At 36.7% G+C, this 17,571-nt stretch overlaps 1 protein-coding gene across 1 annotated transcript in view; it reads right to left on the reverse strand.

The window, feature by feature from the left end:
* Nucleotides 1–7,314: 7,314 nt before the first annotated feature.
* Nucleotides 7,315–17,571, reverse strand: part of TET1 (tet methylcytosine dioxygenase 1) — a 108,648-nt gene continuing 98,391 nt past the window's right edge. The window contains exons 9-12 of the mRNA XM_054729345.1: nt 17,229–17,318; nt 15,473–15,610; nt 11,920–12,326; nt 7,315–8,296 (exon numbers count right to left, since the gene is read on the reverse strand). Of these exons, the coding sequence (XP_054585320.1) occupies nt 7,315–8,296; nt 11,920–12,326; nt 15,473–15,610; nt 17,229–17,318 (1,617 nt within the window). The remainder of the gene's footprint in view (nt 8,297–11,919; nt 12,327–15,472; nt 15,611–17,228; nt 17,319–17,571) is intronic.

Consider the following 17,571-nt stretch of genomic DNA (forward strand, 5'->3'; position numbering starts at 1 on the left):
AGCAGATTGGTGATTCTCTCTCATTATTGATGTTTCTATCTCTCTCTCCCCTCTTCCTTCCTCTCTGAAATCAATAAAAATACATTTAAATAAATAAATAAATGGATAATCACAACCCTCTGTGAATGATGTTGAAATTTCTAGTTTTCCAAGATTTTTTTAGTTTGAATTTTTGCAATAAGTTATTAAAGGTTGTAAAACTTAAAAATCTGCCTACCTTATTTTTATTTCAGGACTGTTTTTATTTGAGGTTTTTCTTTGACAAATAAAAAGGATGGAATTACTTCCAAAATATAAATAGTAGAAACAAAATACTTCAGAATCATGTTTTGCATATAAGGTTTCATATTATTTTTAGATCAGGTCTGATAAAATTTCTAATTGGTAGCACTGTCTAAGTCATGGTTTATGGTGAAGGAATGCATTTAGCAGTCTGCAGATACTAAATGTTTTAGACCCTGATGGGTTAACTTGCCGACAGTTGGAAACATTCTCTGTCAAATCCCCAGTGCTAGAGAGAAAAAAAAGTAGTACATAATAAAGCAGTTTGATATCCTACAACATTATAAAGCACAAGATTAATTACAATTTTTCTTACTATCATATTTGATTTAAAAATGGTTCCTCATTTTCCTTTGTATATTTTTATTGGTTTCAGAGAGGGAGGGAGGGAGAGAAACATCAATGATGAGAATCATTGACTGGCTGCTTCCTGCACGCCCGCCTCTGGGGACTGAGCCCGCAACCTGGGCACCTTCAGTACACAGGCCAATGCTCTCCTTTACCCACTGAGCAAACCGGCTAGGGCTGGTTCCTCATTTTGTGCTATTTTTTTCAGAGAAAACTGGTATGGCGTGGGGAGAAGAAAAATTAAAAGATTTCTTGGTGTTGAGTTCCTAGAGTAAACTTGCAGGTTGCCGATAGGAACACAATTCTCCCTCATTTCTGCCTCTTAACTTTCCCATTGTACTTGAAAGAGCTTCTGATGACTGACTTTCCCCATGTCTAAGAGCTCTTCAATTATTAACCAATCTTACCTGAACAAATTCAATTAATGAGCAAAAAACTTTAATTACTTTCAGTTCACTTTTTAACCTTTCTCACCCAGATTATTGAATAGATTCTATTTTTACCAGCAAATAAATTCCAAAGGGGTAAATTTACATTAGAAAGTAGATACTATCCACAAAATTGGGCTGGGATATAGGAGGAAAACATGCAAAAAAAAAATTTGTCTTCTATAGATTAGATCTATTAGTAAGAAAGTCACTGGTCAGACCATTAGTATGATGCATTATACAAAAATAGGAAAGCCAGATAGAAGTAGTGGTAGAATATTTAACTTCTTGCACAACTTTTTTTTTAAATGTATTTTTATTGATACCAGAGAGGGAGAGATAGAAAAAATAATGAGAGAATCTGTGATTGGCTGCCTCCTGCACAATCCAGGGATGTGCCCTTGACCAGAATCAAACCTGGGACCCTTCAGTCTGCAGGCTGACTCTACTCACTGAGCCAAACCAGGCAGGGCTTGCACAACTTTTTATAAAGCACTCTAACACTAATAAATGAGTCTGGAGTCAAACATTGTTGGGATAGAGAGAGACCACTAGATGCTAATCTGTGGTCTTGTGATCATATCTATTCCTAAAAACTGAATTTTGCCTCTAACTAAGAATGAATAAAAGCTCTTGATTCCTTTTGGTATAATTCCATAAAGAATTTCAGAAACATGATTTTAAAAGACAGGAAGACAAGTGAGCAAGATCACTGCTATTCTTAAATGAACCAGCTGTATTTGTGTAGGGAACTTGGGGAATGGAGGACAGAGAAAGGGGAGAATCAGAGGAAAGGATAAAAAGTGTAAAAAGAATTAAAGTGCACTTAGTGACACTGTTATCTTGTGAAATGAGGGAAAAAAAACAACAGGCAGAGTTTATGGTCAGATTATAAGTTTATACCCAGCCAACTGGAGAAGAAACCAAATTACTTTCTAATACTGCTATCTCTATAAATGCAAATGTTTCTGACAGCTGTGGGGGTGGGGAAAGAATGCATCTCCTAACAGCAGATAGGGCCAGAATTTCTCTTTTTAGAACAACCAGGTTTATGATGTAAAGCAAGTTTCCAAAGTTGCACTGAAACAGGGATGGGTTAAATCAGCTAATATGTTTAACATCTGATAACGTTCCTAACCTTGGACTAAGTTTTGCTTTTCTTTTCTTGAGGGGTCAAATAGCTGCACCAACTAGAAGGAAACTTGTGACCCAGGCAGGATCACAGATACCACAGGAAGGATGGGAAAGAGGAAAGCCAACTAAGGAAAAATGTATTGGACTTTTAAAGCTAGAAATACTAAACTTGCAGTCTACCACAAGAGAAACATATTGCGGGACCCTCAAGGCAGTGGAAATTAGGGCAAACTAAGGAATACCTTTGGATTACCTGAAAAAAATAAGACACATGCCTTTTGAAACAAACAATGGTATTTGATTGGGTACCCATAAGAAGCAGGGACTAAGAAAACCTCATTCAGATACTAGAATGATGAGAACTAAGTTTGTAGAGTTCAATGTGGACAAAAAGGGTGAGGTCTTGGATACAAGCCATTTTCACCATGTCCACAATTAACAGAGGAAATTAGTCTCTATTTTATACACAAAAGAAAAGCAAAAGATGCCGATTAATCTTGTTACATGATAAGAAAACGCACACACATTCAGCTTCTGATAAAGTTCATACTGATTCTTTCTGAATTGCATGCCAGAGCAATGGATGGCATCCTTTCCTGAACCTATTAGATGAAAGCTCAACATGGAGCATCATTTGATTTGGATAAATCCAGCCTCTTAGGAATCAGAGCACTGATTTTAATCACTTGGTTAAGGGTGACATACTGTTGAAGTTACAAGTACAATACACTTATGGGCAAGTTTAGTAGCTGTGCACAATAAGACACTACTTAAGTATGTAGACAGCCACATTAAAATAACCTATGCTGGGACTGAATTGTGGGGCCAACTAGGCAAGACATATAGACTGTATGTACAACTATGGTTAAGTAGTATATACAATAGAAATATATACTTCCCCCAATTATTTTAACCATTCAATCTTTTAACTTCTTATAAATGCCCAACACTTGTTCCAGGGGGAATAAAAACCTGTACTGTGTAAGTACTTGATATTACTGAAATAGCAGACAAGACTATTGCCACACTTTATAAGATGTGTTAACAGGATGGCTTAATAGGTAAAAGTCAGCTAAATTTCCCATGCAAGGCCCAAGAGCCTCTAAAGGCAGGGACATCTTGATCCAATATTTGAACCTCTCCGAAAAACAAAACAAAACAAAAACAAAACCAAAGCCATTTTACTTTTGACTTGTACAAATATTAGGTTAATTCCCATGGATAAAACACTGTATGGGCGATCAAATCACGTTTATTTTCATACAGTCATCCTAACCTTCATTTGATTCTTTAAGTTAAAATTAAAAAATCATTTCATACTGACATTAAAATCTGCTCTCTGGGAGAAGCACCATTAGGATTTCCATACTCCCAAGGAATCTGAGAGTATGGAAAACCCAGTGACTGAATTCGATGACTTCTAAGGTGTCTTCCAGTACTGTGAGGCACCACTATTATATTAGCTTATGTCACAATTCTCACCATTAATTTTTACAAAAGATCAAAACTCACAATGTTCTAAAACTAGACAAAAAAAGATTTGCATGCATCAAAAAGTTGTGAAATAGAAAGTAGCTATATATTAAAGGTCACATACAGCTACTTTGGCATATTCAAAAGAAATGCTGTGCCTGCTATCGGTGGAAGTTGTCATGCAATGTCAAAACGTTGTCCCAGATAAAATATTACAATATGTATTAAAGACTAAACTTATAGTTTGAGGTTATTTTCATACATGCTATTGTGAAATAAGTGATAATGGGTAGGGATATATGAAGTAATAACATTAGAAAGTAGGATACTTCATATGAATTAAGTCAATATCTCATTTACAAGAGTATGCATTCAATTAAATATGTATTGGGGTTATGTCTCAAGCAAATTGCTTATGGTTCTCATCTAGTAAAATTCTATATTTAACAAATAAAATTATTTCATCCACATGCAGATTTCATAAAGATGTTGGAAGATTATTTACGATGCAAACATTTTGCTAACACGTTGTAAAAATTAACCTACAGCTATACATTCTGTTAGGCTCCATTTTCAATAATAATATATTTCAGCGATTTCCAACCTTTTTTATCTCATGGCACAAATAAACTTAATTACTAAAATTCTGCGGCACACCAAAAATTATATTATCTTTTGCCAATCGGACAAAAACAAAAACACACACACAAAAGGGTATAATTTAATTCTTGTAGCACAAAGGTGGAAAATCGCTGATACATTTCAAACAGGTCTATGTCATGATATATTTGGTACTTTGTGGATGAATTGGAAAGAGGATGTAGATGAGGCAAACAAGAAAAAAGATTTTCAATGATAGCCTACGAGCCATTAGAAATAGGATTTGAAGGGCAGCATATTTTATAGGATTCTACACTAGACAGGAGTTATTCTCCCATCATTGTTAAGTTTGCAACATATTATGAACAGGTTGGGCTAACTTGGGAGTCATGCATCAATGAATTCAATTATCACACCATGAACGAAAGCAGAAGTTTGAAAACCCAAAGGCAGAAGATTGACGGCTAAAAAAAAAAGGTAAAACAAAAAGTGATCATTACAGTAAAATATAATAGAGGTATAGAAATATTAGATAACCAGTTTTCTGAGTGAAAATGTCATTTCAAACAAATTTATTTCCTTGCTTCATGAAAAAGAGCCAATCTAACAGCAGTGTAGCCAGTATACAATCACAATGCTGCAGAACATTTAAGCATGAGCTTTTAAAAAATTACAGGGCATACAATGGGATGGCAAACTTATGAAAGAGTTCAATAATGCAGGAATCATGTGTGGTTCCCACCATGGGGTTATTAGCTGAGCAGGTGTTAATCCCAATACCCCCTAAAATCAACACTCGTGCTTCAAGTTTAGATTGTTAAGGAAACTTATTTAAGTTAGTGACACTGATCAGAATTGCTGTACATATATCACAATGGTCTGTTTTGAAGGAAATGTGCTTTTTTTTTTTTTTTTTGAAAAATGTGGGTTAGAGTATCTTCTAGGATTTTAATTCTTCAAGTTTAATGTTATGGGTGGTGATTCAAAGAAAACAAAAGCTATTACTTAAAATTTGCAGACATTCAATAAGTGTTGAATGGATAGATGGGTGGATGGATAAAGGATCTTTAAGTTTTATCTATTAAATCTGGTGAGAAAATAACTTCTAGTGAGAGCTAAGGCCTAAAATAAAATATTACAAGGGTGTATTCCTGATGGTCTACTACTAGTAAATATCTTAGTTAAGCAGCTGAAACAATAATCACTTATTTATATACTTGGATGTATAAGAAACCATAGGCTCACAAAAATATACATGTTTTACAACAGAAATCTAAGGCACACAAAATACTAAAACAAGTCCATGAATTATCCTATTTTACACATTCAAAAGCAGAAATCTACTTGTACAAGGTGGTCTATCAATGACATTTTGCTATTTACAATCCCTTCATACTCCTTTACATTGATTAGTCAAAAGCTTGAAACTGACACTTTGCACCATATATTATTTTAATAATTTACGATTAATTTTATTAGAGAGCTTACTGGAATTGTTTGCTTTTGCACCAAAATTGTGAGTGTTAGCGGTTACGGGCTTCCTATGGCATTTCCAGGGGAGGAGCACCATTCGGTTTTCCATACTCCCAAGGAATCTGAGACGTTGAATGTTATAGCACCTCTGCATTGTAACAGAATCAAGTATTTCATTGAAATTTCCTCTCGATCTAAAATTTGGTTTGGGCAATCTCTTTTGAACCAGAAAAAGTAATACAAGAAATAATGGGAGGACTAAGAAATAGACAGAATACCCAATTTCCTGTTACCTAGACCATAGGCAATTATCTGAGAAGAGTGATCATTTCCCCAAAACTAATATGTTTAAACTACTTTGGATTAACTTATTTATATCATTCCTACTATTGGTTTTGCGTGTGTAATGATAAGGAATTTATTTTCAAAATATTTCTACTAAAATTTTATTCTTAGTCTCTACTAGAATGACTTTCAGAATAAGGCAGTTTGGGATGGGTAGGGTTATCACTACTTAATTTTTGTATTTTATCTCCTTGAAACTTTAGAAGCATTTGACTCTTCCGAATCCTGTTATGTCAAATCTCCTTTTGGAAACACCTTTCATGGATTATATTGAGAAAGTTACAGTGAAAGGAAATTGGGGTCACCGTTGCTCAGTAAGAGCTCACACTTACTTAGTTCCCCAGAAAATATTAATCAATGTTGATGATATGCTTTCAAATTACAATGTGAGATTAACAATTTTTGCATGATTGATTTTATAATAAGTAGCTAATATTTCAATGAGAACACATTAAAAAACACAAACCATACACATGTATGAATACATATTGCAGTTAATAAGATGGAACTCTACACAGCAAGAATAAATGATTTCTCTTGTATGCAAATATGCACAAACAATAGACAATTGGATTCTTATACTATACTATTTCAAGTTAATTTTAAAAATAGAAAGTGCTTTTAAAATATATATTTACAATTTACGAACAGCCTCCAACCATTACTAATAATAATGAATTATTTTATACAGGAGACACCTTAAGAGAGAAAACATTTCATTGGTTTATTTCAAAGGAATATGCCTATTTTCTAGCAATGATTGGAAGATGTTGAAACAATGGCACCATGAAATAATAATTCAGCTTATAATTAACTGTGTCGATGTGGTTAAGCACCAGGAGCTGTGTAGAGTTAACACTGTGTATCTTGATTTTACATCATAGCACATTATCAGGTAAAAGCCTCTAAAAATTACTCATTTCATAGTAAACAGACTTATTTAAAGCACCAAACTGAGTGATTCTCTCAAGGTTAACGCCTAACCAAAACATTTCTTTATGTATTTAAAACTATAAAACTTTTATTTTTGCTTAAAATGTGCACCTTCTATCAATTGTCAAAATATATAGTCACAGTTAAGAAATACCCACCCTACTTCATTTGTTTGTTTTACTTCAGCCTTCAAATGGGTGAGATGAAGATCTAGTAAACAACAATATGACTTTCCTTTAACAGCACCTTGGAAAAACACACTGCACTAGCAAAGGCATTAAAAAGGGGAGAACAGCCTTCACACCCAATGGTTATAGGGCCCTGCTACATGTGTGACCGCATACGGGGCCACGGTGACAACATTGTCATGGGTTAATGTGACTGCCTTACGAGAAGGAATTTCTTTCATTGCATTAACTTCAGGGGACAGTTCAGGACCCTCATTAGCTGCCTGATCTCTCTGCTCTGAGACCTTAATTTTCTTATTCTTAGCTTCTTTATCTTTAGCCTCGAACTTAATCTTGTTTACTTCAAAACCGTGGTGGGGTGTATTTAGGTTTTTGTGCTGGTAGAAGACAAGAGAGAGGCGTGTAGGATGATTCCGGTTTGGGTGTTGGACGGGAGTTGTAGCATGAAGCTCTCGTCGGGCACACTCAATTAAAACAGAGCCATGAGCAGGTGCTATTGCCACCCCGCCAACATTGGCATCCAAAAAGATGTGCTCACTGTCTGACCAATACTCCTCAATGTGGGGCAATTGCTGCACAGTGGGTGACTGGGGGTCATCTGATAGGGGGTCATCTGATGGAGGCTCATCTGCTTCCGAATGCTGCTCATCTTCTTCCATCAGAGAGGAAGCAAGTTCAGGAGCAGAGGTGATGAGTGGGGGCTGCTGGTTTGGCTCATTAGAAGGTATCTGCTCAGATGGACCAGCGGGAGGCTCAGAACCAACCAGGGAATCGGACATGGGAGCAGGCAAAGTGGGAAGAGGACTCACTTCACCAGGCTGTGCAATTCCCGAGCATCCGCCGGCAGCAGCAGCGTTAGCATCACTGTGTCTCCCAGAAGACATCGTGCAGTCAGGATCGCTACTTCTTTCTGGAAACCCGCACGAAACTGAGGCATCGTTCTTTAAAGACGTTGTGGTCGAAGCAGTGTTGGCAGACGAGGAGAAATCTGGGGATAAGTGTGCCTCTTGCACTGGGTGAGGAATGGATGGGATCAGTGAGTAAGTTTGAATGTTGTCCGAACCTTTGAAGACAAAATTGGGTTCAGTTTCACTTTTTTAAAATTTTATTTACTTTTATTATTATTATTTTTATTGATTTCAAAGAGGAAGGGAAAGGGAGAGAGAGAGAGAGAGAGAGAGAGAGAGAGAGAGAGAGACAGAAACATCAATGATGAGAGAGAATCATTAATCAGCTGCCACCTGCACGCCCCCTACGGGAGATTAAGCCCGAAATCCAGGCATGTGCCATTGACTGGAATCGAACCAGGATCCACTGAGCCAAACCAGCTATGGCTAAAGAGTATTTTTAAAGAGTACAAAGAATAATATAACAAAACACTGATAATGGAAAAGTGGGCCAGTTTTGTTCCACTTCACGTCAAACACACACGCATACATTAAAATGAAACCCAGGACCCTTCAGTCCATGGGCTGACGCTCTATCCACTGCGATAAACTGGCTAGGGCTAGTTCTCATTTCCAAAGAGAAGTTATACATAGGACCCAAGGAGTGGTACATCAAGAAAGCCATGCTACATCTATTATTATGGAAGTTAAGTTGTCAACAAATACAAATAATGGGGGAAGAAAAGGTAAAATAGTCATGAGACTTTCATTAAGCCTAATAAAACTATAAAAGAAAGGTTTTATGGGCAAGTTTACAAAGGGGTCAAGATGTTATGGGCCAAATATTGTACATATGACTACAAATAAGGTATATGTTAGCAAAAAAAAAAATTGTATCTTCACCTGTGGATTATAAATAGAGAGAAAATGAGAGAGAGAGAGAGAGAGAGAGATACAGTGACATGGGAGAATCATGGATCAATTGACTGCCATATACACCTCACCGAGGGATCAAACCTGCAACTTGGGTATGTGCCCTGACGGAAATTGAACCCACACCTTTTGGTGTATAGGACAACACTCCAACAGACTGAACTAATGTGCCTGGGTGGTATATGTTATTTTAAAAATAGCATGTAAAGATGCTATCTAATGGGGAATGACACAATGGTAAAAATGATATGATTGTTATTTATAAGCAAAATGTAACCAGCATTATATAAAAAGTGTGCCCTGTCATTTCTCCCATTTAAAAAAAAACACAAATCAACAACCCCTCTTAAAAATATAAAGATCAAAGAAGTTGAAGAATACCCTATAATTCTATGTTTGAATATCAATATAAATTCATTGGGTATTTTTTCCTTTAGGCTCTTTAGAGAAATGGCTGATTTTAGAAGTGGAACAGGTTTCTATTAGACTAGAGGCCTGGTGCATGATATTCGTGCACAGAGAGTCCCTCAGCCCGGCCTGTAGCCTCTCCAATCCATGACAGCTGGCTCCTAACCACTCCCCTGCCTGCCTGATCTCGCCCCTAACTGCTCTCCCACAGGCCTGATCTCACCCCTAACTGCTCTACCCTGCCGGCATGCTCGCCCCTAACTGCCTCTGCCCCTTTGGCTGTATCCAGAAGGAAGTTGGACGTCCGAAAGACTTCCAATAGATCAGGTATAATTAGCATGTTACTCTTTTATTAGTATAGATGAGCCTGGGACATCTGGCCAGAACAGAAGCTATCAAAGACAGTTGGGGGTTCTGAAAAAGCAATTCGTCAGCCAGTTTGATGGGTTTTTACTGACTTTTAAAGATGGGACAATAAAATATATTTCTATTGATTTCAGAGAGGAAGGGAGGAGAGATAGAAACATCAATGAATAGAGAAAATCATTGATCAGTGGCCTCCTGCATGGCCCCTGCTGGAGATTGAGCCAGAAACCCAGGCATATGCCGGGACTGGGAATCAAATAGTAACCCCCTGGTTCATAATCACAGAGGCTTGAACATCGGACAGAAGTGAGCTTCTGGTCTTCCTGTATATCTTTCCAATTCTGTTCTCCTCTCCCCATTCCTCATTACATGTTGGTTGGTTTCTCCACACTTCAGTTTCTTCAGGCCAATAACATCAGGGTAAACCTTGACACTTTTTTGGGGACAAGATGCCAAATTTAATCAGAAATCCTGTTGATTTAGCCTTCAAACCATATCTGGAATTAGGTATTTCCTTATGTTCTTTTTAGCCACTCTGGTCTCGCTCCTGAATTGTTAGGATAGCCCTTTAGGATGACCCTACTTTTCTATACACTGCCCCACTTTACTCTAGTTTTAACCTAGTAACCAGCATGATAGGTTTGAGTCACATCATATCCCTTTTGTATACTGAAATCTCCAGTAAACTTCTTCTCATTCACAATAAAGACCAAAGTCTTTACAGCAATCTACAAAACCTGAGATGTGTGGAACCCTCTTACCTCTCCCATTTCATCTCCAGATATTTGCATTTCACACTTGCTCCAACCACAATGGCCTCCTTGCTAGCATCAAGTATTTAAGGGAAATTCCTGCCTTCCGCCTTTGCCATTTCTTCTGGCTGGAATGTTATTTCTCCAAATAAAAGCACTGCAGATTCTCATTTCCTTCAGGACTTCACAGAAATGCCTTACCCTTAGTGAATCTTTGTGACGTATTTAAATGTAATTCTTTTACAGTACTATCTGCCCTCATTGCCATGGCTACCTTTCCCAGTGGTGCTCAGTAAAACTGGTTGAGTAGGCTACTTAAATTGATCAAGGAAGACTTTAAGGAAGTAATGTCACTTCATGTATACAAAAAGGAGGATCAGGGCTTCAAAATAGATGGGGAACAAGAAAAGAACAGGTTGCCCTTTCTGGGTGGCTCAGTTGGCTGGAGCATCTTCCTGTGCACCAAAAGGTTTTGGGTTTGATTCCCGGACCGGGCACATACCTATGTGGCCTGTTTTGATCTCTGGTCAGGGAATGATAGATGTTTCATCTCAATCTCTCTTACCCAACTTTCTTTCTCTAATCCTTGGGTGAGGATTAAAAAAACAAAACAAAACAAAACAAAACAAAACAAAACAAAAACAGGTTTTTGAAAAAATAGAGATGGGGCATGTTTTGTTGATTTTTGGGCACCAGGCCTCTAGAAAATAGAGGCCTGGTGCCCAAAAATTCGTGCACTAGGGGAGGGTCCCTCAGCCTAGCCTGACCCCTCTCATAGTCCACGAGCCCTCAGGGGATGTCCTACTGCCGGCTTAGGCCCACTCCCCACGGGGAGGAGTCTCACCTGCCCCTGTGGGAGGCAACCCCACTGTTGCTGCCACTGCTGGCCCTCCTCGGCCCTCACAGCTGCTGCAGCTTTGTCCAGATGGACGTCCGTCTAATTAGCATATTACCCTTTATTACTATAGATATATTTGGTGTCATATATATAGTTTGAACTCTAACAAAGTTATATTAATAACAAATGAGCCCTAACTGGTTTGGCTCAGTGGATACAGCGTCAGCCTGCAGACTAAAGGGTCCTGGGTTCCATTCTGGTCAGGGGCACATGCCTGGGTTGTCAGCTCCATCCCCACTAGGGGGTGTGCAGGAAGCAGGTGATCAATGATACTCTCAAGTCATTCATGTTTGTATCTCTCTCTCCATCTCCCTATCTCTCTGAAATCAATAAAAATATATATTTTAAAAAAGATATAACAATTAACTAACTTAATTGCCTGATAACTCACATAAAGGATTTCTTTCCATAATGCCCATACTAAGAGTAGCAAAGATAAAGGAGAGAAAGAATACAGTGCATAGGAAACACTGAACTTCTGCCAAGGAAACTGATGCACTGAAAACTAGCACGGTCCTATGCCTCATCTCAAAGCGACAGTGGTGAAATGAGGCCTTACTGTTGTGTGCTGTCGAGTTATTCTTCCGCTTGATTCGAGGAATGAGTTTCTTCTCCACAGCCTTTATCTTACACTTTAAGACATCTTTCATCATCGCTGCTCTTTTCTTCCCACGAGGAATGGGCTGCGTAAAACACGTTTTTTTTTTGCGACAGGGTGTGAGGACGTCAATGGCCCCAGATCTGATCTTAGCTTCCATTCCTTCCCTTGAGCCAAACTCGTCAGTGTCTGATAATTTATAAAGGGGCAGAACATGCAACTGCTCATCTTCAGGAATGACACCAAATGAGCGGTTATCTTCTCGTGTTAAAGTACAAACCTGATAGGAAGAAAAAAATGGAAAATATAGGTCCTGCACATTCATCAGTTATTCCTACCATCTCATTGCATTAATGCATCGGATCTGTATTCAAATTTTATGTTCAATTTTATATATTAAGAGATTCAAAAATACTAAATACTATGAACTTATCAATTGCTTATAAACAACAGACCATTATAATTTTCAGTTGACTTTATAAGTAAATGATATTGCATGTTTATATATTTTATAATATTTTAAATATTAAACCTTTTAGCTGTTACATTACATCTTAATTGCCTGAATTAAAGAGTTAGTGAACTGTTGTTAACTGCCTTCATAATAAATATTATCTATTAAGAAATTACTATTTTATAGCCAATATATAACCTTAATTCTTAATATTTATATAATGTCAAATTCCTTCAGGTAAAGGGAGCTTAATTATAATAAACTTTGCTGTGTCTTCCTCTAGGACTTTTTCGTTTCTATTTGTTAAGTGAAATTTATAACTATCTTTTCTGCCTTCACTAAATAAATGGACAGATATTCATGAAGCAAAAGAGGAAGCACAAGAGATCTTCTTTTCTAGCAAGATGTACATTTTACCTTGATAAATTTTCTCTTTCTGTTCCATTTTGATTCTATTATAATTTGCCTGACTTGTGTTGCTGTTTTTATAACAATGACCCGAGGATATTTAAAAAATATATATCTTATAGATTTTTTACAGAGAGAAAGGGAGAGGGATAGGAAGTTAGAAACATCGATGAGAGAGAAACATCGATCAGCTGCCTCCTGCACACCTCCTACTGGCGATGTGCCTATAACCAAGGTACATGCCCTTGACCGGAATCGAACCTGGGACCCTTCAGTCCACAGGCTGATGCTCAATCCACTGATCCAAACCGGTTAGGCCTCAGGATATTTTTTTCTCATTGATTTCTAGATAGTGGAATAGCCAGAGGAAGGGGGATGGGGAGAGAGACAAAAGAAAAACACTGAAGTGAGAGAAACATTCATCGGCTACCAGGGATGGGAAACCTACAACTGAGGTACAGGCCCTTGACAGGGAATAGAACCCATAATCCTTCTGTGTGCAGACAAGTGCTCCAACCACTGAGAAAATGACCTGGGCTGTCTTTGTTTTAAAGTTCTGTCTTGAATATAACCTAACTCTCAGGCCTTGACCTTATGTTATTTTTTTAATTATAGATAAATAAAAATACAGAACTATATACCGAAAATTCCTGACTTTTGATACTTAATTCTTCTTCATAAACTACTATTTCTATGATAATTTTCAAATGTCATGAAAAGCATATACAATTGTTTCCAAGATTTGATTTCCAAGGTTGAAAAATACAGAGGGTAAAGTCAGGTTAGGCTAAATGGCCAGGGCTGTCTTAAAATCTTACTGTTTTCTCAATATCTCTAGTCAAATTTACTAACAAGGGTTGAAATACTGAATTCACTTGATTTCAATATTTAAAAATTTAGTAACTTAGAAACATTCTGTTAAAAAAAATCCAATCTTTTACTAGTAAATGTTTATGTCAATCTATTTATTTGTCTGTAGAGAGACTAAGAAGGGGACAAGGACTAAACACGAGAAATATAAGAAACAGATTGAAGTTGCTATCTCTCTCTCCTTCTCCCTTCCTCTCTAAAATCAATAAAAATATAATTTAAAAAAAGAATATACTTTTAAAAAGAAAAGAAAAGTATGTGCATGGAATAAGGTACGAGAAAAGAACAAGAAAAGAGAAAACCAGCATTTCGTTTAACCATGAACCTAACCCAGCCTGATCATAGATATTTTGGAATGCAGCAACTTAGGTAAAATATACTAGCCAAATGATGATGATAAACCACTCTGTCTAAGAGTCACCTGGAGAGATTTGTAAAAAGTATCGTTTTATTGATTTTAGAGACAGTGACAAGGAGAGGTGATACTGAATCATTGAATGGCTCTATGATCCTATATGATCCCTACTGGGCATAGAGCCCGTAACCCAGGCATGTGCACTGACGGAGAATGGAACTGGTGACCCCTTGGCTCATGCATGGGTTGACACTCAACTGCTGAGCAACACTGACTAGGCACCTGGTCAGATTTATAAAATTCCAACATTTGAAAAAACACACCAAATAATCAGTGCAGAGGAGTGATATGGCTCCTAGTCTATTGACCAGGGATAAATCAGACTTTGCCTTTCAAATTACACTGTTAAGAGCCTGTAGCTGTGTCTTACACTGGGCCAAGGAATCAAAACTTTGTATTAAAACAAACAAACAAATAAAGACACAGTGGCAATCATTATATATTAATCTCTGTTTTATAAGGTGAGAAGAAAATAATTCCATGAAGCAAACTCATTTCCCTTACAAAAGTATTATTGCAAGATTTCCCTCTGGGTATTCTACCTAATTTAAGCAAATTTAAGTATCTCTCTCTCTCTCTCTTAAAAAAGATGTGGCCCAACCCACTGAGCGACACCGGTCAGGGCAAGTATCTCGTGGTTCTTGAATATTCATGCAACTTTATACACACTGGCATGAACAACTTATATGCATTAAAAAGATGATAAATTTGGCACAGTTCTCTCAACACACACACACACACACACACACACACACACACACACACACACCCCACCTTGAAGTACAGATGGCAAAAAAAAGAAACATTAAGGCCCTGGCTAGAGCATCATCCTATGCATTGAGAGGTTGCCAGTTTGATTCTCCATCAAGGCACATGCCTGGGTTCCCAGTAGGGGGTGTGCAGAACCCTTCCTTTCTCGAAAATCAATGAAAACATATTTTTCAAATGTGCATTCTTCAAAAAAGAAAATTTAAGTTGCCTTACTTTCTAACTACCAGATTGAGAGCACAGAATCGTTGCTTTGAATATTCAGATAACACCTACCTCCTAGCAAGCACACCTCAATTAAATATATAATTCAAGAGTTTCAACGTAATATACATTGAAGGCTAATTCTGCAACTCTTTTGGAAGTACAGTACTTCAATAATACATTAAAACTATTGATTACTATATTGTGGAACAGAACATACAAAACGATGTTACAAGTTGTATATAAGGCCTCAGCCTCAGCCTATAGCAATGGAGGTTTGAGAATCAAAAGGGAGCAAGGTACATACCACAGTGCTTCCATTGTTCATGTTGTGAATGTCCCGGTGGGCATGGGTACAGAAGTCTACGCAAGCAGTGACCCCAGAGAAAGGACGACCTTCTGTGTTGCCAAGCCGACATTCTGGGGCTGTATGTTCAAATTGTACCTAAAAAACAACAAAAAAAAGAATGTGACACAGTATAATAGACAGAAAGAATTGATTTCAGTAAAGCATAAAAATCACTTCCTGACAAAGTTCTTAAATTAATTACAGTTTGTAACTTCAGAGCTGTCCTCAATGACAGTATTGCTGTATTGAATGTGTAGTCTAGTGACATTCAGGATAAAGAGGTTGAGGATACATGGGTAAAATGGTAATTACTATGACTGAAGGCAGGGTGACTATACTAATGCCCGCTTATTATTTACTGAAGTAGCCAAATCATGCCATTAGAAAGAAAAATAGAGTGCGCCTTAATCATGTATGCAATTTTCAATGTGCATAAAATTAAATATATATACATTCATGAAGAAGTATAGAAAGTACATTTATAAAAGTAAACAAAAAGCTGAAATTGAAGAGAGAGAGCATGGTATTCATAATACAAATGAAATAAAGATTGAAAAAATATGGACTGATGCTCCTTTAAAATTATAAAATATTTACACTTATTTTCTGTTCTGATACAAGATTTATAAATATTTTCTCCCATGCTGTGGTTGACTTTGTTTAAACTCACCCCCTGCTCCACCATTTTAATTGACATATTTCTGACATGTAATCTAAGTTTAAGGTGCACAATGTGACGATGAGATACATGTATGTATTGCAAAATGATTGCCACCATAGGTTTAGTTAACATTCCAATCCCTGTTTTCTTGTTGATGTCCTCAGAAGCACAACATTTAAAAATTCTGATGGTCTACTTTCTCTTAATTATATTTTTCAATTGTCTATTGCGAGTGTATACAAATGCAACGATTTTGCATATTGATCTTTTTTGCAGAAATGTTGCTGCAGTCACTTATCAGCTCTTTGGTTTAAATTAGGTATTTATTTTTAATTAATTAATTAAAGTGATTGGAGTGACATTGGTCAACATGAACATGAACATAAAGGTTTCAGGTGTGGGTTTGTTATGTTAACACTTATTTCTAATTCTGTGTGTGTGTGTGTGTGTGTGTGTACATGCTGCACTATGTTCTAGATATAGTATCATATCACTGGTAATTAGACATTGTTTTATCGCTTCATTTTTTGTTTGTATTCCTTTTACTTGCCTAACTGTCCTGACTAGAACCACTAACAACATGATTCACACAAGTGGTGACATTTGACATTTTTATCTTGTCCCAGATATTAGGCAGAAAACTTTGTCATTTATCATTAATTCTGTTATCTCTGAGTTTTTCATCGAAGTCCTTTACCAGGTTGAGGACTTCCCTTCTATTGTTAGTTTCTTGAACGTTTTTATTATGTAAGACTTGGATTACTCACTGACTTTACTTCTTTGTTCTATTAATATGGTATGGCATGCTGATTAATTTTCATGTGTTGAACCAATCACACATCTCTGCATTCTAAGTTTCATATTGAGAACGAATCATAATACTATGATGTTTTAATTCAATTGCTACAATAATATTTCTTTAAAATCCTAGATAATGTTTAAGCTGTCCAATATAAAAATGTCAAATTGGAAAGGTTTTATATTAAGAGTAATTTTATTTATAAAGAAATTTCAACCATGTTTAAATGTACTATATAAGGTCCCCACACATACCTGGTTCTGGTAAGCAACCGGAGCATACTGTTTATAGATAGGAGCTAATTGTGTGGCCAAACTCTGTAAATTATCTTCCAGGTTTTTTTCCTATAGAAAAATACAGTCCATAAAGGTTATTTCACAATATCATGTGAGGCGAGTTCAAGGTTATGGAAATGATATATAGGGTGATGCACACTTCATACTTACACTGACGAAAGAGCTACAATAAATATGGGTTGTTTATTAAGAATCTATACACTTAGTGATTATTATGCTTTCATTCAGTCTTTTCCAACTAAAATTCTGTATAAGCTAATTATAAATCTAAGTATTAGAGGTTAGTTACAAGTTTGCTCAT

This window comes from Eptesicus fuscus, chromosome 17, assembly GCF_027574615.1.
Source record: "Eptesicus fuscus isolate TK198812 chromosome 17, DD_ASM_mEF_20220401, whole genome shotgun sequence".
NCBI classification, from domain to species: Eukaryota; Metazoa; Chordata; class Mammalia; order Chiroptera; family Vespertilionidae; genus Eptesicus; species Eptesicus fuscus.